Source organism: Cupressus sempervirens, chromosome 3 (genome assembly GCF_028749045.1).
Source record: "Cupressus sempervirens isolate cs-2001-9-10 chromosome 3, ASM2874904v1, whole genome shotgun sequence".
NCBI lineage: Eukaryota > Viridiplantae > Streptophyta > Pinopsida > Cupressales > Cupressaceae > Cupressus > Cupressus sempervirens.
This window is the reverse complement of record NC_143120.1, coordinates 1067720004-1067747327: the sequence shown is the minus strand read 5'-3', so window position 1 is coordinate 1067747327 and position 27324 is coordinate 1067720004. Positions and strand designations below refer to the sequence as shown.

The 27324-nt window shown below is 35.0% G+C and overlaps 1 protein-coding gene across 1 annotated transcript; it reads right to left on the bottom strand.

The window, feature by feature from the left end:
• Nucleotides 1-589: 589 nt before the first annotated feature.
• On the bottom strand, nucleotides 590-19450 carry LOC149570427 (uncharacterized). Its single transcript, XM_089817165.1, has 6 exons — nucleotides 19375-19450; nucleotides 4221-4364; nucleotides 3844-4160; nucleotides 3535-3760; nucleotides 902-1296; nucleotides 590-808 (listed from the first exon to the last, which is right to left on the bottom strand). The coding sequence occupies exons 1-6, from the start codon at nucleotides 19448-19450 to the stop codon at nucleotides 590-592; spliced, it is 1377 nt and encodes a 458-aa protein (XP_089673291.1).
• Between the last annotated feature and the right edge of the window lie 7874 nt (nucleotides 19451-27324).

Here is a 27324-nt window from a genome sequence, read left to right as displayed (position 1 = left end):
CCAAGCATGAGGTCTTCATTAAACACAATGCCAACAACAAGGATTTGCAAAATAGGATAACATGATAAATCCGATATATTTTGATTACTTCAAACAGATTGTAGGTTCATATAGTCTCAAAAATTAGGATCTCCTCAATGGTCGAGTATTTGAACACAAGTATTTCTAATGTAGATGTATAAAAAGTTTTATTACAATAAGCACAAAATTCTCCAATTAAAGTGCTGGAAAATCATATAACACCTCCAAATTTATATCTAATATATACTTCCCTCTCCTCTTCAGTCATCTCTACGAACGCCCAGGCTTTTGTAGGCTCAGAAGTAAAATAGTCATATGCCACAATTATTGTTTGTGGACTAAGTCTAGGCATGGCTTTAAGGGCAGCATATGCACTTGATATATCACGCTTTGTTTCCCTTTTATCGACGTTAACATTGTGAGCCCTACCCATTCCCTCATCTATATTATGGATACTTTCACATATGGCATCTAAACAAGTAGCCATGCTTGCCTTTCTTTTCTTTGGCCTCCTTGTTGATGGCGTAGATGGATTTTGTCTAACAGATGGAGTAGAACTATTTGTATTCTAAAAATCATCATCAAAATCTGGAGTATCATCCATAGGCATATTGAAATCTCCATCATTGTCAAGATCAACAGCCTCATCAAGTATGTGTTCTCCGATCTCCTGAGCTGTTGCAGCTACATTTCCTTCAGCCATGTCATTTCCAACAATGGTTGCTAACTCATTGAAATAGGTGAACGGTTGTCTCTTGTATACTCTAGCATTTTTGAAATCTTTTCTCTACATGATGGAAAATTGAAGGAATCAGATATGCCTTTCATTGCAATTGATAAAGCAATATACAACTTACTTTAAAAATGTCTAAAACATTACCTTCAGCAGCTCCTCCCAAACACTATCATCAGCGTCCACACATTGCATACTTTCATTCCATGCAAATCCACTCATGTTTCTCAGCTCTTTCATCATTCTATAACTTTGTTTCCATGTTTTTAATTTGTTCTTAAAGTTATCCCTTATAAGATTCAAATTCATCTCTTCATTGAACTTCTTTTCTACCGCAGTCCAAGCTGTTTTTTTAAACCCCCCTTCAGCTTTTCTTCCTAGCTGAATTTGCTCAAGGAGCAAATCTATCAGTTTTCTCTCCATCTCTTTCATCCACACAACTTTGGGGATTTTAGTGGAAGAAGCAACTGTAGTAACACGAACTTCCTCTTCCATTCTTGTTAAGAGATGAGTGAACGATATATTCAGCAATCTAATGTGAACTGCAAAACTTCATTAAAAAAATTAGTTATAAAAAATCTAATCTTTGAAATTTCTTTCAACCATAATCTTTGAAATTCCTTTCAACCATAATTTGGTAATAGAACTTCAGTTTTGAAAGAATCCCCACTATTTTTATAAGGCTGCAATGGAGATAAGCATCAAAAAACTTGTAAGCCCAAGTTGTTGTAAGCCCAAGTTGTAGAACATATAAGGCTACAATGGAGATAAGCATTAATGAGCCACAAATCACATAACATAGTTTGATAACTTTATTCATACAAGTAACAGACATACATACTAAAGCCACAAATCCATATTTGGTAACAGAACTTTAGTTGTGAAAGAATCCCCACTATTTTTATAAAGCTGTAATGGAGATAAGCATTCATGAGCTACAAATCACATACCATAGTTTGATAACTTTATTCATACAAGTAACAAACATACATACTAATGCCACAAATCCATATTCATAGAAATATTTCACTATTAAAATACACCATCAAATTGAGAGGAACCAATCACAAATTGCATCAATATAGACCAGTATTATTATTTCAGTCATTATAAAGAGCAGATCTAGATCATTGAGGGGACTGTGTGCTTTCCTAGAAGACTTCTTGCCAAAATTGAGAGGAACCAATCACACATTGCATCAATATAGCCCAGTACTAGTATTTAAATCATTATAGAGAGCAGATTTGGATCACTGAGGGGACTGTGTGATTGCCTAGAAGACTTCTTTCCAGCCGTACACCCACTAGCAGGAGCTGAAGTCACCTCTCAAGGGGAATATGCAGATTTTTCAGATTGAGTAATCAGAATTTTGTGAACTTTGCTTCAGCAACTAGCAACTAGATTATTTGTCAATATTTGGGTAAGTTTCATCTCACAGAACACTTGAAGGATTCAATTTTAGAAGAATCTACAAATTGGTGGAGGGAAAAGGAGCTTACATACATTACAAATCTAAATTGCCAAGTCTGTTATCCAAGTTTTTCTCAGCTGGGCCATACCATTCATACAGAGTTGAAAATCATAGTTTGGAGACCCATACATTAGCTGGACGTAATTTATCAATAGCAACCTACAGATCAAACCAAGAGATCAATGAAAACATGTCATTTATGACATCTCTCAACTAGCCGCACTACATCTCCAACTATATGGAGATGAGTGCAAGGAAGCATGATAGGGTTTGAAGAATTTTGTAGCAGGTCTGGTACTTTTTAGTGCTCATAATGTATAATTTTTAGCAATTGATCAGTATATTTTCAGGTTGCAAATAAATTACCAGCAATTGTGGTCGACTTACAAACCTGGTACAATTCTGTATAGATCATTTGATAGGGATCTAAGGTTTTCAATCTGATAAATTTTGCAATCAAATTTTTTTTTGATAATAATGGAGAAGTACTTGGTATATAAACTTTGTTAACTTCAGTGCACATTTGGTTATGTTTCTTTATTTGGCATATGTGAAAACCCTCTTAAACAAGCATCAAACCAAGCAATAGTGACAGACATACAAGTAACATACATACATACTAAAGCCACAAATCCATATTCATAGAAATATTTCACTATTAAAATTAATATTAGCACAACAAAAACTCACTCAAGAGTGCAATATCCATATGCTATAGAGTGTGATTCCTATTTACTACAAAGTGAAAATCAATGTTCAAGTTTTGTGGTACAACTAAGTTTGAGAGTTGTGGTCTTCCCACATCCTTCGGGCTATTTCATCTCGAAATCTCCCCCAATCATCTCTATCTCGCTGATTCATCCCATAAGTCTCAAGAATTGGCACATTTATCCCAATGCGATCATCATCCTCTTCAAATTCCTCTTCAAATGGAAGACCATCCTCCATTGTAATGAAGTTATGTAGTATTCCACATGCCAAAACAATCTTTGTTTGGGTAAATATATGATAGGATGTTACATGCCTCAAGATAGGAAAATGTTGCTTGAAAATACCAAACGTTCTCTCTATCACATTCCTAAGAGAGGAGTGTCGGTGGTTAAATAGCTCTTCAGGACTGTTGATCAGGCTCGCTCTACAAAACTCTTTTAGATGGTAATGCGTACACCTATAAGGAGCAAGGAATCCTGGTACATTTGGATAGCCGGCATCTACTAAATAGAACTTTCCTATGCATATGGGTTAAAGTCAAAATAGAGAAAAAAAAATTTGATTTATTATAATCACAATATAATAATCTCAAATATACCAGGGGGAACCACAAGCGAATCTGATCTAGAGAGAGCTGAAGCAAGCACCTGACTATCTGCAGCAGACCCTTCCCAACCAGCAAGAATGTATTGAAACTTACAATCAAATGAACAGACACCCAAAACATTTTGTGACAAATTGCCTTTTCTATCACGATAGTTTTCTTGGATGTCCACATCAACAGAAACTGGCATATGAGTTCCATCAAGTGCACCAATGCAATCCTATAATAAGAAATATTATTATCAAATACAAATTAATATAATTAAGTTTCTAGCAACAAAATACATGTCACTAGGATATTTACCTTGAAATATGGATCAAACCGATCCTTCCCAGCAATTTCTGGAGGAGTGGTCACAAGAGGGGGTAAAAGATAATCATCATGAAGTGCTAAGATAGCTGTTAAGACCTTGTGGAAATGTTGACTCACTGTCTCTCCTGAGTGACCAAAGTTATGGCCAATCTTTCGATTCCTTAGATTGTGACCAAGGGTGTGGAGGAACATCACTAGTTGTTCTTCCAATGTTATGTGTACTGTATCTTGAATGCTCCCTTTTTGTCTTAGAATTTTGGCCAAGCGGAAAAAGGCTACTCTAGTCATGCGTATTTGGTCATGGCAATCTGTGTTATTAGAATAGATAATGCGCTTATAAAAAGGACATGTAGATCTTCTTTACTTACGCCTATGTCTTCTAGCCTCTTGGGAAGATGCTACTATGACTACTGCAAGGGTGGCAAGCAAAATAGCAAGTATGCACATGATCTTCACCTTCCTCACTATGGCTCCTTGAACCTCTATATCATCAATAAGATCCATCGAATGACCTACAACAACATAAAAAAGTTACTACTTATGATTACAGGTAAGAGAAAGATGTTTTCCATAATTTTGAATTAGCTAACCATTAAAACTATTAAAATTTAAAACTTAGGTTGCAGATAATAGCAAAAATAGCAAAAGATGAAAGAGTTCAGATGCCAAAGGAAACCAACAATCAGTTTTGGGAGACTATTGTACATCAGTCTACGATCCTTAACATTTGAAAACTATTGTACATCAAAACATACTAAGGTTCCTTACAAACAAAAGTCTGAGAGATGTCTGCAAATTTAACACAAAATGTAGGATGATGAGGATTTCCAGCATACATTGATATAATTATGTTTGAATTTTTCCCCCAGTAGACTACTCACTTTATGGCACATGCTGGATAGATAGGGATTACAAAGCCACAAGATATATTATCCTTTCAAAATCCACAAGGTCCAAGTGGACATTCAACAAATTCTCAAGGTTCTACAACTACTCCCTATGGCTCTTCTATATAGCGTAGTTCACATCAGCACAACCAATAGAGATTTGAATGCTACACAAGAAGTTAAAGTCTCAGTCTCATAGCGACATTGGCAATTAAGTGTATAGTTTTTTAACTAAAGAGTCTATCCAGTGTTGAAACAACATGATAGAAAGAATTTGAGACAAAAAAATCAAATGTATTTTGCCTGTCGACAGATAGGTTACTTCATAGAAACATTGTGTACCCAAAATCATATCAAATCAAGAAAGAACATTTTTTATTTGATTTATTTTGTAGACAATTGAATGCAGTAGATAGATTGGTTTTATTAAAAAAAATTATACCATATTTTGAGACAAAAATTGCATAATATATCAAGAAAGAGTAAATAAAAGTATTAATCACAACTAGGGTTGCCTATATTAGTGGGATTTTATAAGTATGAAACCTTTCCTATTGTGACTTGTCAATTAAACTATTACTTAGATGCTCACAACAAAATGATGCATTGGATAAAATATCTAGAATTCAGTAACATCAACTCCAACTTCCTTCACAACAGGTAAAACACATTGTTCTACATACAAATGTTTCACTATAGAGACATTGTTTAACAAATTTTTTAGACCACACAGCTCTTTTAGTAATGTAAAATACTTTTCAAAGTACAGATGATTAAAAGGAAGGCTGTTTTCAGCCAATTAAGCAAGCCAAATGTTTTGAAATCTCAATGTAATGTCTACATTGTGCTTAACTCCACCAACATTTCCTTCAATGTATTATGTAACCAAACAATATTGTAAAAATTCACAACCTTCCAGTGGAAAAGATCACGTTGCTATAGTAAGTAAAATAATATTTGTGGGAAAGATGTGAATTTGACATTCACTCATGCTTACTTTACATACTTCCTTCAAAAATTACAGGTACATTGATTTTCCTAAACTATGGTTTTATTCAAAGAAAAGTTTGAATACAAAATTGATTTTCCTAAACTATCATTTATGCGAGCATACTTGATGAATATCCACTTAAATGCACTTAACTGATTAAAGTCTCTGTTCCCCATATTTAAATCAGCTTAAACTACAACCCACCCACCCAATTATCTGTGAGGATAGCAGCTTAACCAAAATTAAAATGCTGCACAATTATGTGTGAGGACCGCAGCTTAACCAAAAAGATAGGACACTTTTCTAGAAAAGTAGGCTGCCTATTGCAGGTGACGGTGCTATAAACATCTAGCCGTCACTTTGGCCTATTCTAGCTAAAATGGAATTTAAAAGATCGGAAGGAGCCAAGTTGCATGGGCTTTTGTTTGTGGAAAATGGAGTCCTCTGGTGTTTGATTTGATATGTCACACATTTCTGTCCATACAACACAAACATGTGAATGGATTTGATTTGAAGGGCACTCAACTACATCTGTTCCTAGTCATAGATTTTCAGAACCTAGTATTTTTTTGATGAACCCATAGTTGAATGCATTAGATCCAAATTCATAAAGCATGGGACAGAGATAATACATACTTGCTTTTCCAATGAGGGTGCTCTATATTTTATGCGAGCCTTATAAGACTTCAGATATCTGCATAGTGACCAAAAAAGGGTATTAATTTCTAAATTCCTAGTGTTTTCATATCAACTTTTAAACCTACGTGTATTAGCCTAACAGAATTACTGGATTTTTTGCTTCCTACACAGTTTGGCAGTGAGTGGGATGCAATAGACCCCTAGTATTGGATTTTTTTTTCGCCAAATTTTAGTAGAGAGATTTTTAAAAGTACTCAATGGACTTCAAATAAAATTGAAAAAAACAATTTAAAAAGACCTTTCTGAAGCATGCTCCCCAAGGAGTGTTGTGCATTTTAAAAATAAACACAAACTAGTGTGTAACAGAATTCTAATACTTGAAGAGCATAGAAAGACAATATTTTTCCTAAACAGATTTCTGGAAAGAATGGACATAGATTCCAAATAGCATGGACACCCAACAAGGGTTCTGCAATAAAACTTTGAAGAACAAATATAACCCAACAGTCTGTTCGAAGGACTTCTAAACAAGAAAGCAATAATTATCCCATGGAAAATAAATACTTCTAAAGCCTCTACATGAATCTTCTAAGTGAAAATGGAATCGCCTTGTTAAAAAAATTCACTAATTAACCAAGAAGCATTCTACATTGAAACCCTGAAAAGTCTCTTCAATGGACTTCAAAACCAAAATAATCACCCAAAGAATATAAACGTAAAAAATGATCACACAAGCATTCTAAATTGAACAACGAATACCACACATCAGCGTTTTCAAAGCCCGAATGAATGGTAGTGCAGGTGCTGATGAAATAGAAGGTTAAAAATAAGCACTACTCAGTTCAGAAAACTAGTAAATAGACTATAGAAACAAGAGATTTCTCTAAAATAAGGTCACACAACAAATTATTTGTTGGGTCTAATTCATAGTCTCTTTTGGTAGGCAAACATTTTTTTCAAACCATTTTGCAATGGTTGTCAAACAAATTCCATACACGACACACTTTCTGCACATACAAATCATCATCTTGCTTGAAAACAAAAGGGAAGGATTTGGGTTTATAATAGGGGAGAAGATTACCATTCCATGAAAATCACCAGCAGGGAATCCAACAAAACACAGAGAACCACTGCATCAACTATGAGCGGGAGTTTTTCTTCTCTCCAAAAAAACATTCGCGTGCAACCGTGGACCCGATAGAATATTAAATTTGGCATCATGCGCAACTACGGACCCGACCACATATTAAATTTGGCATAGTGAGATTGAGCATTGGAATGGCCTATTCCAATAACAGGTATTTTTTAGAATGGATGAAAGCTCATTTTGGAGCTAAAATAGGAATATGTTTTCCTATTCTCCATTCCAATTCCGTCAACCAAACACGAAAAAAAATTATATTCTAATTTTTAATGCCTATTCAGGTTGTATTCCTGTTGCCAAACGGGCCCTAAGATGTTTTTATGAAACATAGAAATTGTCTTTAGTAACTACACATTAAACAATGTTATAAGATAAATTCTTACACATCATAATAACACTAGCAACTTATTCCAAGCATCTTAAGATATCCAACACATACCTACTAATGCTACCTCATTGTGGGATGCTCTATTATCCGTATAAGGGGAAAATAACAAGTAAAAATAAACATAAGATGCAAGGTTTATATCGCCTTGAAGAGAATGTGATTCTACTGAGAGGAGCAATAGAGAATAGTTTAATGCAATTCTTTACTATTTCAAAATCAATATAAGAACATCAATTCCACATGATCAACCACATTAAGTATGCAACACAAGTAGAAAATATGATTTATATGGAAATCCTTACAAGACAAAACCATGACAATTGCTACCCTTCTCTACATATTAGTATGGACATTTCAACACATTCAAATTTTTTGGGTTGTATTTATTGCTACATTCAAGGAAGAAGTTGGCTCATATTTGAATTGCACAAACCTTGTAGTTGGCTTTCTTATTATAAAGAATGTCTTTGGAAGAAAGTGCTCCTATGAATGGTGAGAAGCCATCATTATAGATTTTGCATTGGTAAATGATTTATATAAATGTATTGTTGTTTTACTATATATATATGGCTTTTTTTTATATTGAAACTTTTTATTGCAAATTAATAATATATTCAATATATTATTTATTGCTTCATATTAAAGACTTCTTTGATAGCAATGAGAACATAATATTTCTAATATTTCCATATATATGACTTTTTTCTTATATCAGAATTTCTTCCTATCAATATATCTTAAATGCATTCTCTGTTATTTCATATTGAAGACTCTTTGATATCAATGATAACACAATATTCCCAACAATATCTTCCAATATAAAATGACTCATATCTTCTAAGAATATGGAGGTGACATCAAACATTGTCTCTAATAGAATGTAAGAATCATTTTAAAGAAAATGAACATAAATTTTAAAGTCAAATATAATGGAAACAACAAAAGAAAAAGACAATTAAATATTGCAAAATATAATATGATGACCATTTTGAAATAGAGAATGCAATAAATTGAAATGAGATGCTCAAGAATAAGCCATATATAGTTGTCACCTAGCTTGAGTGTCTTTTTCTTTATTATCCAATTAAGTATGTTGATGGCATATGCTAGTTAGGATTATGATGTAACCAATTGTAATCAATGTTCTTATCCAAGACATGCCTACTAATGTTGCCTCATTGTCAGATGCTCTGTGTCTTGTAGGAGGACAAAATAAAAAGTAGATACAAACATTAGACAAATTTTCCTACATAAAAATACTTCGATACTTTGTAAGACTATGGAATGGTATTAGCTTTTCTCTGATATGATATAAGATTTTCTAGTGGGCAAATGAACATATAATTTTTACATCAAAGTATGATTGCAATAACAAGAGAAAAAACAATTGAAGCTTGCAAAATTCAATATGATAGCTATTCCAAATAGATAGAATGCAATATATTGAGATTGACATTGAAATTCTAACATATTTTTGAGCTATAACAACTGTACAAGATCAAATATTGCTGAAATGAATTCACGATCCAAACTGTATATGGCATCACAACCTACACTCTAGTTTAACCATCAAGTTTTAACATATACAATTGATTTGTTGATGATCCATAAAATTGTTTTTTCCATCAATAAGTTATCTCCATAACACATTATATCCTTGCATTATATCACAAAAAAGCTTAAAACAAAGGACTATTCTCACCAGTAGCAAATGGTCTATGTGACCTTGAAGTTTTGAAGATCAAATTTGTCACCTCATATTTCTTCAACAATCTTGTAGGGGCCGATTGTGCTATTAATGAAAAAAAAATCCTACTATATAATTTAACTTGCTTAACCATGTCGATCTTATCATGATCATCTAGAGTCAAAGACCAATCAAATATTTGAAAATATTTTATCTGGATTATAGCTCATGGGAAGCACATTCACTTCCTTTTCTTTCCCCCACCTTATCATAACCTGCAAATGCATGAACTCATTACTTGATCAAGTGCAAGAGGTATCTTAGCATGACAAATGTAATTGTTGAAAGAAACGACCCAATTTCATTAATGCTTATTAAATTTTCATTACTGTTAGAAAAGGATTAGAATAGAAAGGGTAGAAGAAAGGATTTTGTAGGGAGGGTTTTAATTTTGCACTTTCTAAACTCTACTGTGGATATTTTAAATCGCTTTTGATTACTTGTTAAGTATTAAGTATTTTATTTATAGTTTTGGGTTCAAATGTTTAAATATAATGTCATATTAGTATACTTTTTGTTAAAGTGTTCAAAATGGTCAAAAAAATAGAAAAGAGCAAGGGTCATAGTTGTACTCTAGAATCATGTCTATTGATGTGCTTATTCTACCTCACATAATTGATTATTTTTTAAGAAATTTTAATACTCCACTAAAAAGCTCATTTTCAACAAATACCTCCTATGTAAAAGTCTGCTCCACTATAAAACCCTCTCTCCTTCTATGACTCATCAACAATAAACTAAATTGACAACTGTGAATAGAAAATATTCACCTACAATACTAAATAATTTATCAAAATGACTAACATTAGTAAAATGATACTTATGATTATCCTTTAAAAATCCTCAATTACACTACCTAACAATGCTTTACAAAATATCTCAATTTGCATAAGTTGAATTTATGTGAAAATAAAAGTTTCCCAATGTCATAAATGTTCTCACAATGTCAAAGCTACATTCCATAGATGAGACAAGGGAAGGCTAGTAATGTTTAAACATTTAACGCATCTATGAAATGCAATTTTGCATAATGCTCTTAGTTATTATGTCAAATTCAATAGTACTGCAACTGGTTATATGTAATGTTCCAAGGGTGTATGAACGGTGGAGTATGGAGAAAATACCATACAAAGAGACATCTTTGTTCGTAGTTTGGCAGACTGTTGTACTATGTAACTTTGGCAATGTAGATTTATGATGAATGGAGGTACGATGACTAGAGGTATGATGACTAGTGGTGCATAGTGGTATGGTAAATGGAGGAAGAAGTATTGAGAAAGGTAGTATGGTGGATAGAGGGAGGAGTACAGAAAGAGGTAGTATAATGGATGGAGGGAGGTAGTACAAAGGGAAGTAGTATGACGGATGTAGGGAGGAGTACAAAAGGAGGTAGTATGAAGGGAAGTAGCATGACAAATGGAGGGAGGAGCACAGAGGGAGGCAGTACAACGAATGGAGGGAGGAGTATGGAGGGAGGTAGTACAATGGATAGGGGGAGGAGTATGGTGCAAAAAATGGAGTGTCGTGTCCCCTTTTCAAATAATTAAAAAATAATAATCTTTGCTAAGGCAGGCAGGCCCAAGAAAGTGAAGTTTCGGAAAAAGGGGGTTAATCTTTGGAAACCGTTGGACTAATAAATGAAAATTATTATTAAAATATGTTTCATTAACCTCTCTGGGACGTGAGTTACAGTTATGCCCTCTTTTAAGGAGTTTTGGAGGCATTTTGGGCTCATTCCAGAACTTGATTTTGCTGATTTCTTTGTTATTCTTCAGAGGCTGCCAAACCTGTGGAGAAGGAGACCCAAGAACGGGAGTTTGCAGGTTTCCAGGAAGGCTAAGGATGGGAGTTTGAAGCCATTCCATGTGCATGCTCATACAGAGTTTGCCTTTGTGTTGAACAGTGTAGATTTGTGGGTTTTTGGGTGTGTTTTTTGCATGAGTTTGGTGTTTTCAGTTGAGCATTTCATATCAGTTTTGGTTGTTGCTGTATTTTAGACTTTAATCTGTTAAAATAGAGTTGAATATATGTATTGGGATGTGATTAAACTTCTGAGATAGTTTATTAGTATTTTTGTGATGTTTCTAGGCATTTTTGTGTTAATTTCGGGAGCCCGATGAGCATAGTTTTTGTCCTACATTTGTGAGCTGCTATGTAAAGGCTATATAGATCTGAAAATTTTATTTTTTAGGCTGTTATGCTGCTGAAATTTTTGTAAAAATATCCATTTTCAGATTTATTAATAATAGGTGAAGCTGTGAAGCTTTTGGCACCATTTCTGGCATACCCGATTTGGGGTTTCTTGAGAAATTTGGAGGATCTTTGTGATATTAGTTGTTTGATCTTAAAGATCTGATTAAAGGTTGGAAATATCATACAAAAATCAGAAAAGGGACATTTCAGTGGTATTAGAGCCATGATCTTGCCAACCTGAGGGTTTGTAGAAGTTTGTAGGTCAGTTTTGACAACTACCCAGATCTTGCATTTCAGTTTTTAGAACTACCCAAATCTTGCATGTCATAATTTATGGTTGCATGTTGCTTCTAATCAGCTGCATGTAAAAATTTATGGTTGCATGCTACTTCTAATCATTTTCATGTTAGTTCTTGGTGAATTTGGTGGTTGTAGAAGTTTGCACGTCAGTTTTGACAACTACCCAGATCTTGCATGTCAGTTTTGACAACTACCCAGATCTTGCATGTCAGTTTTGACAACTACCCAGATATTGCATTTTTGACAACTACCCAGATCTTGCATGTCATCATTGATGATTGCATGTTGCTTCTAATCATCTGCATGAAAAAATTTATGGTTGCATGCTACTTCTAATCATTTGCATGTTAGTTCTTGGTGTTTGAAGAAGTTATATCCTATTGGGGTTACACTCTACTTTATCCAGAATGGACAAGTATAGTACAAAGTCTCAGAGGACACGATCTTGGACAATTGATATCCAGAGTCAAAACAGTAGAAAGGATGGTTATTTAGACATTCGAGATAAACTTATGAAAATAAGCCATGACATGTCTGAACAGTTGATTGAGCACCACCGTATAATGAATGACATGTTGTCCGACCCAGCTAAGATGGATAAGTTGACTGGATTTCTATTTGGCAGATTTTCTCACAGGGCAGATGACACAATTACCAAGAACTTGCATGAAGAGTTTGAGAAACTAGCTGATAGCCAGGTAGAGGTCTCAGATTCTACTCTGCCACAGGAGGTGGTGGGAAAGGATATTACACAGATTGATAGTAATGATCAACTTGATACTTAAATTGAGACAATTGTTTACAGGTCATCAAAGGGTGATGCCACAGGTATTCAGGATGGTATAGTTACAATAGGCAGTGACTATAGTGTAGTGGGTTCAGATGATGATTATGAGGATGTTGTTGTGCAGGATGGTGAGATACCTGGTAGAGATGAGCAGACATTGAGCATTCATGATTTTGCTGAGAAAGAGTACCGGGCACAGTTAGATGCTTCACCACATGAGGTTGAGGCTGGTAGTACTTCACATGATTTGTCCAGCCAGCTGAAGGTGAACAAAGATAGTATTGTGAATTCATTATCTCATCATGAAAGGTATGTGAAGTTAGTTGGTATTGGTCATATTACTCAGGTGAGGAGTTTTCTTGAGTTACCAGTTGATTCTAGTTTACGGGTATGGACTCGATATTGTTATATTGGCATTTGGGATTCAGTTGACTGGAGATCTTTAACACTTTTTGGTAGCAGTGTTTGTTTGGGTGCTATCATGGATTTGATTAGCAGATTACATGGTGTTGTCTTTTCTTGTGCCAGTATCTTGTCTGATGTTGGTATTAGTTTTTATACACCGATGTTGGGCTTTGTTCACATATCCAGTCGACCATATTTGCTGGAATGTGTTGATGATCTTTCATATTTGGCGGCGTGTACAGATGAGTCCCAGGATCATATTGGCATTGATGACATCCAGGAGGCTATAGTGGTAAGTTTTGAAAACTTAGTTTCCTTGGGTGCAGAGGAGTTGGACAACAGTGCTAATATTTTTGATACTTCGTATGTTGATATGAGCTTTAGATTTGATTCACAAGATATGGATTGTAATACTCTAGAGACTAGTGACTTTGATTATACTCCTTTAGACAGTCCATCAGAGGAGGTTTGTAGGAGATAGTCAAGCCAATGCCATCATGTGTCTAATCAGTTGAGAGTTAGTGACCGAGACATTGCTATCACTTGCCAACATTTTGATGCTGCTCGTCAGTTGTTAGCAGTTTATGGATGGGGTTCTCCTACTAGTGATGAGCAGGAAGGAAGTTATCTTTCCTTGACAGAGATCCACTCTTTATGGGAGGCTATTTGGATTTTGAGACAGAATTATATGCAGTTGGTAGCCGATAGAGATTATCTTATGGAGTGGGGTAGTACAGCATATGATGCATTGTTGGCCAAGGAAGATGAGGTGAGTGAGCTTACTGAGCAGCTTGAGGTGACTTCTGAGATTCTTGAGAGTACACAGTTGGCTTTCAAGGAGTCACAGTTTCATTTGGCTAAGGTGACCATGGAGTTAGAGCGACTACAGTCTTTACCTGATTCTATACAGTCACAAGCTATGGTGTTTGGTGATTCGAGGATGTCCATGGCCGATATTGTCAGAGATAGTGGAGATGGGGATGCATCCATCCTTGATACTAACATTGGCATATCAGGTTCATTCCCACTAGAGTCAGGTTCACTTGAGTTGGGTGTTGTAGTAGATTGTTGTATGCCTGACATGGTGGTGGCCTCTAGTACTGATGGCACAGAGACTAGAGATGTATCAAAGATCATGTGTGATGTTGGTGAGTCAATAGTTGGCATGGTTCCTACTAGTAATACTACTCCCTTGGTGATATCTTCAGAGTTAGTAGTCAGTTCCAACATGGTTAATGATCAATTGCAGTTAGTTTCATCTAGATTACAGTCTGAGCCACTAACTGAGATTGGCACATTCTATCGGCATTACACTGTGAGTTTGATGCCTCAGGATGAGAGTTGTGATGGGCACGACATGGCGATAGGTCCTGCAGTTGATAGCTTGATAATACATGACTTAGAGCAGGAGTTTTGGAGTGATGCTTTAGCAGGTGTTATTATTGATTCTACTCCTTTGGCGATGACATCTCCTAACTTAGCTTGTGATCAGTCACAGTGGGTTGTATCACTTGTTCATGGTGAGCTGTTGACTGAGGTTGGTTTTTTTAATCAACATTATATTGCAGGTCATGTACATCAATTAGCAAATGATCCTTGTGTTGAGGAGTTGATGGCAGGAAAATTTGGTTTGGGTTCCATTTCTTGTTGTTTATCTTGTGATGGCTTTTCACCATCAGGGGTGCATGGGAGTTATGGTTATGAGACAGTGGTTGATGATCTACAGAGTTGTGTTGACTATAGGAGTTGTATAGTGTGTGGATTCTCCATACTTGGTATAGTTTCATTTGAGAGCATTCACCATTGTTGCAGAGTTGGATTGTACATTCCGTATAGGCCAGTGGGATGCGTTGATGGTATTTATGGTGTTGGCAGTTTGATTTGTCCACTTTACTTGGGTTCTAATGTTCTAAGAGTTTGTGTCTCATGGGTTTTTGAATGGGGTAGTGGTGATTTTGGAGTTTGGTTGAGCTATAATTGTCAGTTTGATTATGGATTCATCTTGGTCATATTGCAGAGGATATTGCAGGAGCCTGTGTTAATTGGTAGTAGTATAGTTCATGACTACATTTGGGATCCAGGTGGATTGATTGGTTTATTGTTCAGCCATTGTTTGAGGACAAGAAATGTTTGGGAGGGGAGGACTTGTCATGTCCCCTTTTCAAATAATTAAAAAATAATAATCTTTGCTAAGGCAGGCAGGCCCAAGAAAGTGAAGTTTCGGAAAAAGGGGGTTAATCTTTGGAAACCGTTGGACTAATAAATGAAAATTATTATTAAAATATGTTTCATTAACCTCTCTTGGACGTGAGTTACAGTTATGCCCTCTTTTAAGGGGTTTTGGAGGCATTTTGGGCTCATTCCAGAACTTGATTTTGCTGATTTCTTTGTTATTCTTCAGAGGCTGCCAAACCTGTGGAGAAGGAGACCCAAGAACGGGAGTTTGCAGGTTTCCAGGGAGACCCAAGAACGGGAGTTTGCAGGTTTCCAAGAAGGCTAAGGACGGGAGTTTGAAGCCATTCCATGTGCATGCTCATACAGAGTTTGCCTTTGTGTTGAACAGTGTAGATTTGTGGGTTTTTGGGTGTGTTTTTTGCATGAGTTTGGTGTTTTCAGTTGAGCATTTCATATCAGTTTTGGTTGCTGCTGTATTTCAGACTTTAAGCTGTTAAAATAGAGCTGAATTTATGTATTGGGACGTGATTAAACTTCTGAGATAGTTTATTAGTGTTTTTGTGGTGTTTCCGAGCATTTTTGTGTTAATTTCGGGAGCCCGATGAGCATAGTTTTTGTCCTACATTTGTGAGCTGCTGTGTAAAGGCTATATAGATCTGGAAATTTCATTTTGTAGGCTGTTATGCTGCTGAAATTTCTGTAAAAATGTCCATTTTTAGATTTATTAATAATAGGTGAAGCTGTGAAGCTTTTGGCACCATTTCTAGCATACCCGATTTGGGGTTTCTTGACAAATTTGGAGGATCTTTGTGATATTAGTTGTTTGATCTTAAAGATCTGATTAAAGGTTGGAAATATCATACAAAAATCAGAAAAGGGACATTTCATGGAGGGTGGGTTTCACAATGTGAAATATAGAAATATATTGCCAAAGAGTATTATTATTATAGAGTTTGCATCGCATTCAATGAACTTCCAATTTGGCACAATGCAAATTAGTTAGTGCATGTCTAGTAACAGTAAGCGCCAACCACTCAAGTGTCAAGTCACTTAGATGCCAAGTAGATAGTATGTGCCAAGTGATTCAAGTGTTGAGCAAACAATGCATGTTGAATCACTCCAATGCCAAGTCACAACATTGAAGTTATAGTTAGTGCCAAGCACCAAGGACTTTAGATGCCGAGTAATACAATTTTGACATAGTTTTTTGTATTGGTACAAACTACTATGTAAACCATTTTTGGGCTGACTTAAGTATCATTTTACAAGTTTTTTGATAAGGATGAATCTTAATTGTGAATCCCTATGCATGACATGCATCCAATCATAAAAAGGGAAGGTTTAAGTGACACTACGAGTGAATAACTACTGTTGATTCATACCTAACCCTAAATCACTAAGGTCTTCTCAAGGAAGATGAACCCTAAAATTTATAGACGGTGGAAAGGAATGCTAATTTGAATTGAAGAGAGTTTGCATGCGCAAATAGAGCATTAATGGTGATTAAGGTGTTATGAATTGAGTTACATTGCAGAATTAGTTAGAAGGAGAACATAGGAAAGGAAACAGAGGATAGCAGAGTTACACCGGATAAAAAAGGATCAAGTACACATCAGTTTAGAGGTGATCTAACATTAAGAAATATAGTGCTAACCATATGATTATTGCTGAGACATTTTAATAGGTGAATCAGTCATATCTCTTAACAGAGTAGTCCTAATAGGCTCTTGTAAATCCTTTAACATGGTGCTTACTTCATTGTAAGTTTAAGTCCTCTTACCAAGAACACTTTTAGTAGGGTGTTCTAAATCCTTTAATAGGGTAAGATCTAACAATATTGTAAGCCTTTAACAAGGCATACCTTTCATAGGGTAGATCATGTTTCATGATCAAACATTGTAACCTTCATTAGATACACTTTATTACTGCAGTAGTGAAGATTTGTAGGTGTCATCCCTATTGGTGTTTTTCAACTATTGAGCAACAAAATACTCAATAGCAAGACAATAAAATCACAAATAATCTAAGGATCAACTACTTCCTTTAAAAAATTATCTATGTTTTATATCTAGACTCAACTTCAATAAAATCAAGATAGATTTTCTACTCTTTAGGCTCTGCAAAACCAAGGTGGGTATACCTTAGGGATGGGAGACATTTCAACTTGATACTACATAGATATTTAGTTTATTTCTTGACATTTTACTACAAACACACACCCCTTATAACAAATTTGGTCACAATTCTTCTTAGGTTTACAAGTACTTTTGGCAATAGTAGCTAGCTAAGACTTAGAGATCAAATGCAAACAAGTGTTGACCAACATTGATATTCTTCACACAGTAAAGTAAAATTGATTTTGAATTTAAGCTTGATGCTTATTTGTGATCTTCCCATTTGCAGATTGAATCAAGCAGATTAGTGCCTCATCCATTGGGACTTAAAGTCCATTCAATTCTTATATTTAATTGATTGCATTATAATCAATACTATCAACAATTCTCATTGAAAATCATTCTTACAAACATCCTTCCTATTACCTTGGAAATCCTATCAATCTTACTGAAGTATTTACTTAATTCATTGAATTAAAAGAAATAGTGAATTGACATACAATTAGATTTAATTGCATTCAATTGAATAAGCCTTTCTCATACAACATCAACATAACCAAGTAATAAAATGGAGACAAGATTAAACCAAAATAGATATGGGGACAATTCAATTTTGTATTAATTTCCTTTGAAAATTATATACAATTGAACAAGACTCAAAATGACTCAAGATAAAACATCTAAATCCTGCCAAATTAATGTATTCTCATAAACTTGTAGAGAAAACATGTCACAAAGCATACATCAAGAAAACTAGACCGAACAAGTTTTTGTAAAGACTAAAAATATGCAATAATTCAAACCCCTTTCTCTAGCCCTAGAATCTCACTTATATAATGTGAGATGCAACAAGCTTCAGGCATAGAGAACTGATAGCTATCCTTTTGACAAAAGATATCTACATTTGTTGCTATCACAAAAAACCAAAATTTATGAGACAAATTTTTTTTATATCAAAGTATTATTCTTGGTGGGCCCATTTTCTGTTATTTCTTCAAATACTTTGAGTTCCATTATTGGCTCTTATGCTACTCTAATTCCTTAGAATATGTAGCTATCAAACTTGCTAATGATGTGTTTGATTTTGATGTTTGCAAGTTTACCTCAACTCGAGAATCTCTACCGACCTCATCATGAACTGTTAGGGTAACAATTACTTTTGAATCCTCAGCTACTACATTGTCTTCTTCTACTACCACCTCTTTTGAAGAAAAAAGTTCTTCCTTCCATTTCTTGAAAATAGTATCATCAGCCAATCAAACTTTAGGATTTCCCACTGCTTTTTTATTACAAAATTCTCAATCTTTTGGAGCATTCAGGGAAGGGTTTTCAGCTTACAGGGAAGGGTTTCGAGGGCATGAGAACGAGCAAGGATTTCAAACGTAACAGGCCTCAACAAATTGGTTCTGATCCAGTTTTCTAGGAGCCCTCTTCCATATTTTCATCCACGCCTTTTGTTTAACCAGCTCGGGATCATGATTTCAGTCAGATCTTCTCTGCTACACCAGTCATGCAGCCAGTCGATTCCAAATCAAATCCTTTTTCGCTTCAGAGATGTTCTTTCAGAGATATTAATTCAAATAAGGTTTTAAACACTTCCCATAAGTCAATCTTCAAAGGGAAAGCAATTGTTCAACCTGCAAAACTATTTTTCCTTAACCCTAGGTTTCATGATCGTCGATCGCCGATGACATCTCAATAGTGGCTGCTAAACCTGAGACCTCCTTTGAAAAGGGAAAATCATCTCATCACCGTCAGCAGCCTCAAGTTTTAAACTCTTTTCGATGGGATTATCTGTTGCCCAACAATCCTTCAACGTCTCGTTCATTTCAGCAGCCTATTATGAAGGTGCATTATAAATCTACATTTGCACAAAGGAATCATAATAGGATGACGTTCAAAAAGTAGTCTGTATTTGATATATGTCAAGGTGCCCCTCTTGGCCATTCTGTTCAAATACAAACTGTTCAGATCCAAAATGGTCTGGTTCGACAGAAGCTAGATTCCACAACAGATAGAGCCCCCCTCATACCAAATAAGATCTAGAGGAAAAAAGATCAGGGTAAGATAGATGAAAGTCATCAACAAGTTGCACATAAATCTACATTACAGGATAATACTCAAGAGCAATCCCAGAATAATGTGGATCAAAATTTGGATCAAGATCTGCACTCTTCCCAACAACAAGTGCATGTAACTTTTCCAAATCAAATGTTAGAAAATTTGGTGTCCACTCTTCAGCAGAAAGCTCTCATAGGTAAGTTTTCCTCTGATTCATTATCTTTTTTAGATATTAAAAATTGGGCTTTCAACCTTTGGTCCGGACTTATAGATATTTTTTATCATGATTTCGAATCCAATTTCTTTATTACCATCTTTAATTCGAAAGAAGAAAGAGATGCTGTAAATAGGCAAAAGGGTTGGTTTTGTCAGGGTGTGGGATTATACACCATGTTGTGGATACCAAATTTTAATCCCAAAGATATCAATATCCAATTTTTTTCATATTGGATTTCTTTTCCTTCTTTGCTGTTGGAGTACCATGATCTTGAGATATTGGAAATCATAGCTAACAAGTTGGGAATTTTTCTGAAACATGATTTGATTTCGTATGAATGCCCTCACTTGGAAGTTAGGGTGTATTTATTGAGTAGCAATCATTTCCTCAATCTATAGCTCTCATATCCAAATGTGGAAAATGGATATAATTAGTTAAGGTGCAAGATTCTTTTGTGGTTCTAAAATTCCAAGATAATCTTGGTCATTTCAGCTATATGTGCCAAACTGGTCAAGATAATGTGTTACAAGTTTGTCCAGACCATTGTTCAGATCCTAAGGCTTGTTCTATGAAAAGTTCAGTGAAGAATAGCAACATCTCTGACATAGTTATCATGCAAAAGGATTCAGATTGTCCAATAGATAACTCTATTTATGAAGAGAATACAATTGTAGTTCAAGTTATGTCAGACTCATTCCTAGTCTTCCTCCATCAATTTCTTTGGCTCTTTGCTTCTCTCAAGAGTGTGTGCTACAATAGTAAATTTCTCATGTTGGAATATGCTCCTTCTTCTCTATTGGATTCCTTTACAAGTGTGCGGTCAAATTTGCACCCACTGAAAAATCCTCAACAATGTATAGTTGCAAAGTCTTTCAGTTTGATCACCTTTTAGAACAAAAGTTTTCCACTCTCAATTTTAAAGCAGCCTATACAATGTCTTTCCATTTATCCTTCTCCTATCATATTGAATTTTATTTGTGATCAAATTTTATCTGAGATTACTACCTCTATTATTTTTGATATTGCAAAAGAAGAAGGATTGCAGGATGAGGATTATAAATCATTTGTGATTAATAATCTGCTTCAAGAATTTCAATTTTGGAACAATTTGATTCCTAGTCAAATGTTTGACAAATTGACTGTTATTAAATAGTCTGACAATCAGATAGTTCTTAACAATTTTTCTCAGGATTCTAATGTAGGAATTATCAATTCAGTGTCTGGAGATTCCATGGGATTAGAGACCAATATTTATCAACTAGTGCAGAAATCTACGATTTTGTCTCCTCTACAATCTCACTCTCAAGATTCTCCCATGCAAGATAATTTTAAATTCCAGTCTTTATCTATTTTGTAGACTCCATCTACAATAACTCCTCTTACTAAAATACCAAGGGCTAGAGGTAGACAGAAGGGCTCCAAAATTAAGAAAGAAATTGCTGCAGGTATTCAAACTACATTAGATGACAGTTTTACTATTGTTAGAAGATCGACAAGGAGAACTAGGTGTTCTCCTTGTCATCAATGAAGATCATCTCATGGAATGTCAAAGGCTTAAATGCCTCTGACAAAAGTCAAAGAATCAGACAAGTAATTGATTCTTTGTAGGAAGACATTATTTTATTACAAGAAACCAAGTTGACTCAAAATAATTTTGATAAAATCATTGCATCTTGGAAAAAATGGAAAGCATATCATATGCAAGGTTTGGGTGCTTCTGGAGGCTTAGCAATTTTTTGGAATCCTCTCACAATTAACTCTCAGCTTCTTCGACAAGAAAGTAATTGGCAATTGATCCAAATAACTGCATTTGATATTTCTTTTATCTTGATTAATGTATATGGACCTGCATCAACCTTGGAGAAAGCTTGTTTATGGGAGTCTATCACACTTTCCCTTCAATTGCAAGATTAGCAACAAGTAGTTATTAGTGGGGATTTCAATGCTCTATTAGATCAATCAGAAAAAAAATGGTGGAATTATCCCCCCATCTAAAACTCTGCAAGATTTTAATGTTTTCATGGATAATAACAATTTGATGGATGTTAAACTAGATAATGAAATTTTTACCTAAACTAATAAGAGATCTGGCTTTGCAAATATTGCTGCTTGTCTAGATAGATTTCTTTTATCTAAAGATTGGCAGCTGAGTTGTTCAGATATTTCATCAGACATCCTTACTTTACTAGGATCTGATCATTTTCCTATTTCATTAAATCTCAATTGCAACAACAATTGTTATGATCAACGCTTTCATTCTTCTTTCAAATTTGAAAGCATGTGGCTCAGACATCCAACATTTTTTACACAATATTCAACAATGGTGGAATGAAGTTCCATTAGGATGGAAAATGCATTAGTTTGCAATGAAATTGAAATATATCAAATCTTGAATTCGAATTTGGAACCAAAAAGTTTTCAAAAATGTGTTTCATCAAAAGGTCATAGTCAAAGATCAGCTTGAAGAAGTTTACAACCAGATTATCCAAGAGGGCATGAATGAAGAAACATATTCTCTTCAAAAGAATTTGTAGGAACAATGGGAGGAATTGTGTTCTAGAGAAGAGATGTACTGGAGACAAAAATCTCAAGAATTATGGCTTTAGGATGGGGATAGAAATACTAAGTTCTTTCACAATTTAGCCAAACAAAAAAGAACTAACAATACAATTTTTCATATCAAAGATGCCTTTGGCACCCTCCTGACCAATGAAAATCTTATCAGGAATGAAGGCATTAAATTTTTCAAGAATCTTCTTGCTCCTGATGTTTTCCCTTCCCCTACTACATCACAGGTTGATGAACTCCTTGATTCCATTCCAATAGTGGTTTCAGAACAGGATAATGATATTATGATGGCTCCCTTTACTATACAAGAAATTTGCAAAGTTGTCTTTTCTTTTCTGCCTGACAAAGCTCCTGGGCCAGATGGTTTTTCTGCACTATTTTATCAAATTTGTTGGAATATAATTGGTTGGGATCTATGGGCAACTGTGGAAGAATCTAGAAGGTCTAAATCCATGCTAAAATATTTTAATACCACAAATATTCTATCACTCCAAAACTGAGGGATCCCCAAACTTTTGCTAATTTTAGACCAATCTCCTTATGCAACTTATCCTATAAGATTATTACAAAAGCCATATATCTTAGGATTCAACATCTTATTCCATGTATTATTTCCCCAGAGCAAGGTGGATTTGTTCCGAGAAGGGAAACCATGGAAGGGGCTCTTGTGGCTCATGAAGTTCTTCATTCTATTAATTCAAACAAGACTTCAAGTTTTTTCATAAAATTGGACATGATAAAAGCATATGATAGAGTCTATTGGAAATTCTTACTGCAAGTACTTGCTAAATTGGGTTTTTCAAAAAATTGTTGCAAATGGATTAAGGCTTGTATTTCGAGGGCTTGGTTTTCATTGATCATTAATGGGAAGCCTGAGGGTTTCTTTCCTTCTACTCAAGGGATTCGACAAGGGGACCCTTTATCTCCAGTTTTGTTTATTATTATGGCTAAAGCTTTCAATAGGACCATCTCACATCAACACTTTCTTAACAAATGGAAAGGAGTTCTCATTTCAGGTACAAACATATCCATTACACATTCTCTTTTTGCGGATGATACTCTTTTGTTTGGCTTGTCAAATGTACAGGAAGCTCAACAGATTTTGTATACACTTGTCCTGTATTCAGCAATGTCTGGTCAGATGGTTAATGCTCAGAAATCCAATATTTACTTTTTCAATACTGTCAAATTGGTTTCTGATAAAGTTAAACAGGTCTTGGGTTTTTCAGAAGATTCCTTACCTTCAGTCTATTTGGGCATTCCTTTTTTCATGGCCTCAAACAAATCTTCATATTGGTCTTCAGTTATTCAGTGTATCCAGAATTGAATTGCATCTTGGAAAGTTAGATGGTTGTCATTGGCGGGAAGAATCTTGTTGATTAAGTCAATTTTAGCTGCTATCCCTAACTATTTTATTACTATCCTTAAGATTCCATCCAAAGTACTAGTTACAATTCAAAAATTGATCAAAGGTTTCCTCTAGTTGGGTAACTTGGATGATTCTTGAAAGATTCCACTTGTTTCTTTGCAAGATATGTCACACACTTCTAATGTTGGAGGGGCAGGAATCCATGATCTTTCATTCGAAAATGAGGTATTTGGTGGGAAATTGATTTGGCACATGTATTCTAAGTCTTAGTCCACATGGTGTAAAATTATGTAGCAAAAATATCTAGATAACAATGATCCTTCTAGAGTCTTAACGATCTCTAATCCTCCAAAAGGTTCGGTTTTTTGGGACTTTATGATAGCTTCACGCAAAATCATAGTTTACTATATTTCCTAGGAAGTCAATAATGGACTTAGTATTAATTTTTGGAATGATTCATGGAATGGTCTAATTCCCTTATCTAAAAATGGGTTTTCTTTGAATATTATTCATGTTGCGAAAACCCATTGGGGGACCCAGTTGAATCAATATGTGGAATATGTTTCTGAATTCTCAAATAAAATAGTTTGGAAAGACCCTAGTAAGTTGCCTCTTTCTTTTTAGGAAATTAACCAATTTCAAAATGTTCTAAATTCAAGATCAATCTACTTCTCTGATGTCCAAGATTGGATTTTTTTGGCTCCAGCTAAGGATGGTAAGTATTCAGTGAAAGAGGGATACCAAATTCTACAACAAAATGATTTGAATAAACCTACATCTAGAGCTTTTTCATTTTGTTGGAATTCGGCAGTTCTACCTAAAGCAAGTTGTTTCGCATGGCTGGCATTAAAACACAGGATTTTAACTAGTGACAGACTGAATAGATTGCAAATTGCTAAGCCTTTTAAATGTGTTCTTTGTAAGGAACAGGATGAAACTGTGGATCATTTGTTTGTCTCTTGCTCATTTTCTTATCATTGTTGGTGCTTTATTTTGAGCAAGCTTAAGTACTCTACTCCCTTGCCTAACAATCTCTGGGATCTATTTCAAGCCTAGCCAATTCTTTATCAAAAATCATTGTTTGCAAACTATGGAAATGTGTTCCAGCTTTGGTAGTTTGGGCTATTTGGTGGGAAATAAATAAGCGTATTTTTAGAAAAGAATCCCTTCCATTAGAAATTGTCTTAAATGGTATTGAAAGATCTATCTCGAAAGCCACTAATTCCAATTTGAAAAGAATTATATTTAATCTGATTGTGATTCATTGGGATTCACAACTTGTCTAGGAATGGAAATTATTATTTATTCATAATGGGTGAAAAATTAGTACATCACCAGCTCAGATCTTATTCAGGAAGAACAATTGGAGACCTCCATCTTTTGGTTTTTGGAAATTGAATTTTGATGGTGCTTCTAGAGGAAACCCTGGTCCTTCGGGTGTTGGGGTTTGTATTTGAGATTCTTTTGGTAAGGTTGTAGCAATTATAGTATGTCCTCTACCTATTGACACAAACAATATTACTGAGGCTCATGCTTTGTTGGCTGGGCTTTTATTAGCTAAACAAGGCTTTCTTAATAGGTTACATATTGAAGGGGATTCTTCAATTATCATTGATGCTTGTATTCATAGGCACATTATTTTCTGGAAACTAAAGTATGTTCTCAATCAAATCTGGAGACTCCTTGATGAATGTTGGGAAGTTTTCCTTTTGCATACTTATTGTGAAGGAAATAAAGTTGCATATTTTTTTTATCAAATTTGGGATGTGATGGGGTTAATGTCTCTACTTTTCATTCTCTACCTTTTATTGAGCAACATAAAGTTTAAAAAAATCTTATTCATGATGACATGGCGACAGCTGATAGTAGCAATGTTTGAGATAAGCAAGTTATCTTAAGATGTCGAGTATTTTTGTCTCATGTGCCAAGCTATGCATCATCCTTCAGGAGCTGAGCTCCTTAGTATTTTTTATTATGAGTCGAGCTCGGCCAATTTTTCAGATGCCGAGCTCTTTAGGCTACAGGTGCTGAGTTATTCTATAGTGCCAAGAGTACAGGATCCTTTCAGGTGCCAAGTACGCATTCTAATAACTGATGCCGAGTTCTTCAGGCTTAAGGTGCCGAGTTCTTCAATAGTGTCGAGTATACAAGATCCTTTTAGGTGCTGAGTTCTCTAGCTATGCCGAGTTCTTCAGTAGTGCCGAGTATACAGGATCCTTTTAGATGCCGAGTTGGCAATCTGATAACTGGTTTTGAGTTCTTTAGTTGTGCCGAGTTCTTCAGGCTTTAGGTGCCGAGTTCTTCTGTAGTGCTGATTATACATGATTCTTTTAGGTGCTGAGTACACATAAAAGTAATTAGTGCCGAGTTATTGAGTGCCAAGAAATTGAGTCTTTAATTCAAATGCCGAGTTTTTTTGAGTGTCTCTGATGCTGAGTTATGCTTATCAGATGCTAACTTACCCTATTTATAAGTTGGTGTCGTATGCAAATAATTTAATGTCGCATGCTTTTATTCAAAGCATTTACACTGACTTGACCTCCAAAGTACAATTTGCAAGATCCAAATCTTTTATTATCTGATGATTTCCAATTTTGATGTCATGTTGGTTGATTGCTTCATGTGAACAAATTTGAATATTTGAGTAATGTTTGTAGTACTATTTAAAGGCAGGATTAGGACGTCGCTGGATAGATTAAATGACAAGTTGCAATTTGATTATTTAATAAGTCTCATCGCATCATCTCAAAAAATATCTGCCAATGCTAAATTAGGCGAATTTAGTCTGTAAGCTGAGATTATGTTGAAATATGAATTCTGGGTGGGATATTGATTTTGCCTACACAACATGTCATATGCAACATCGTTTAGTCATGCCAAAAAAATTTCAAATTTGGCTACAACTGGCCTTAGATGAAGTTGTGCTTCCTAGGCATATAACAGATGAGCTGCTAAATCAAATGTTCATTTTGAACTCACCCTTGGTCAGTTTAGCCATTCAGTGCATCATTGGTAAGGAGCTTCTCTGTCCCTCGACACTTGTGTTTTTATATCCCTCCCAGGTCATATCTATTTTCCTCTCCAATGCCATGGATCTTCTACAATCTTCAGAGTTACTTCAAGCATTGGCTCGTAAGGTAATTCTGCCACATTTCTTACTGGATTATAAATTGGAGATGGCCATGCAGAAATATGATTTATGGAATGGTATGGCTTTAGTAGGTGGTTTGTTTTCACATTTTCAAATCCTGCAAAAGCATGAATATTATATTGTTCTTGAGGCGATGAAGAATTCCATAGATAACTACAATATCAATTATTTGAAACAATCTTTGCCTTTTGATCTATGGTTTTTGGGTGAGCGGGTGGTGGAAAGAATCTTGTCAGTTGGAATGGCCATGATTAATTTGTAGTCAGATCCTAATGTTTCAACCCCCACTCAGTTAAATGCATTGGCAATAATTCCACAACCATTGGAACAAAATCT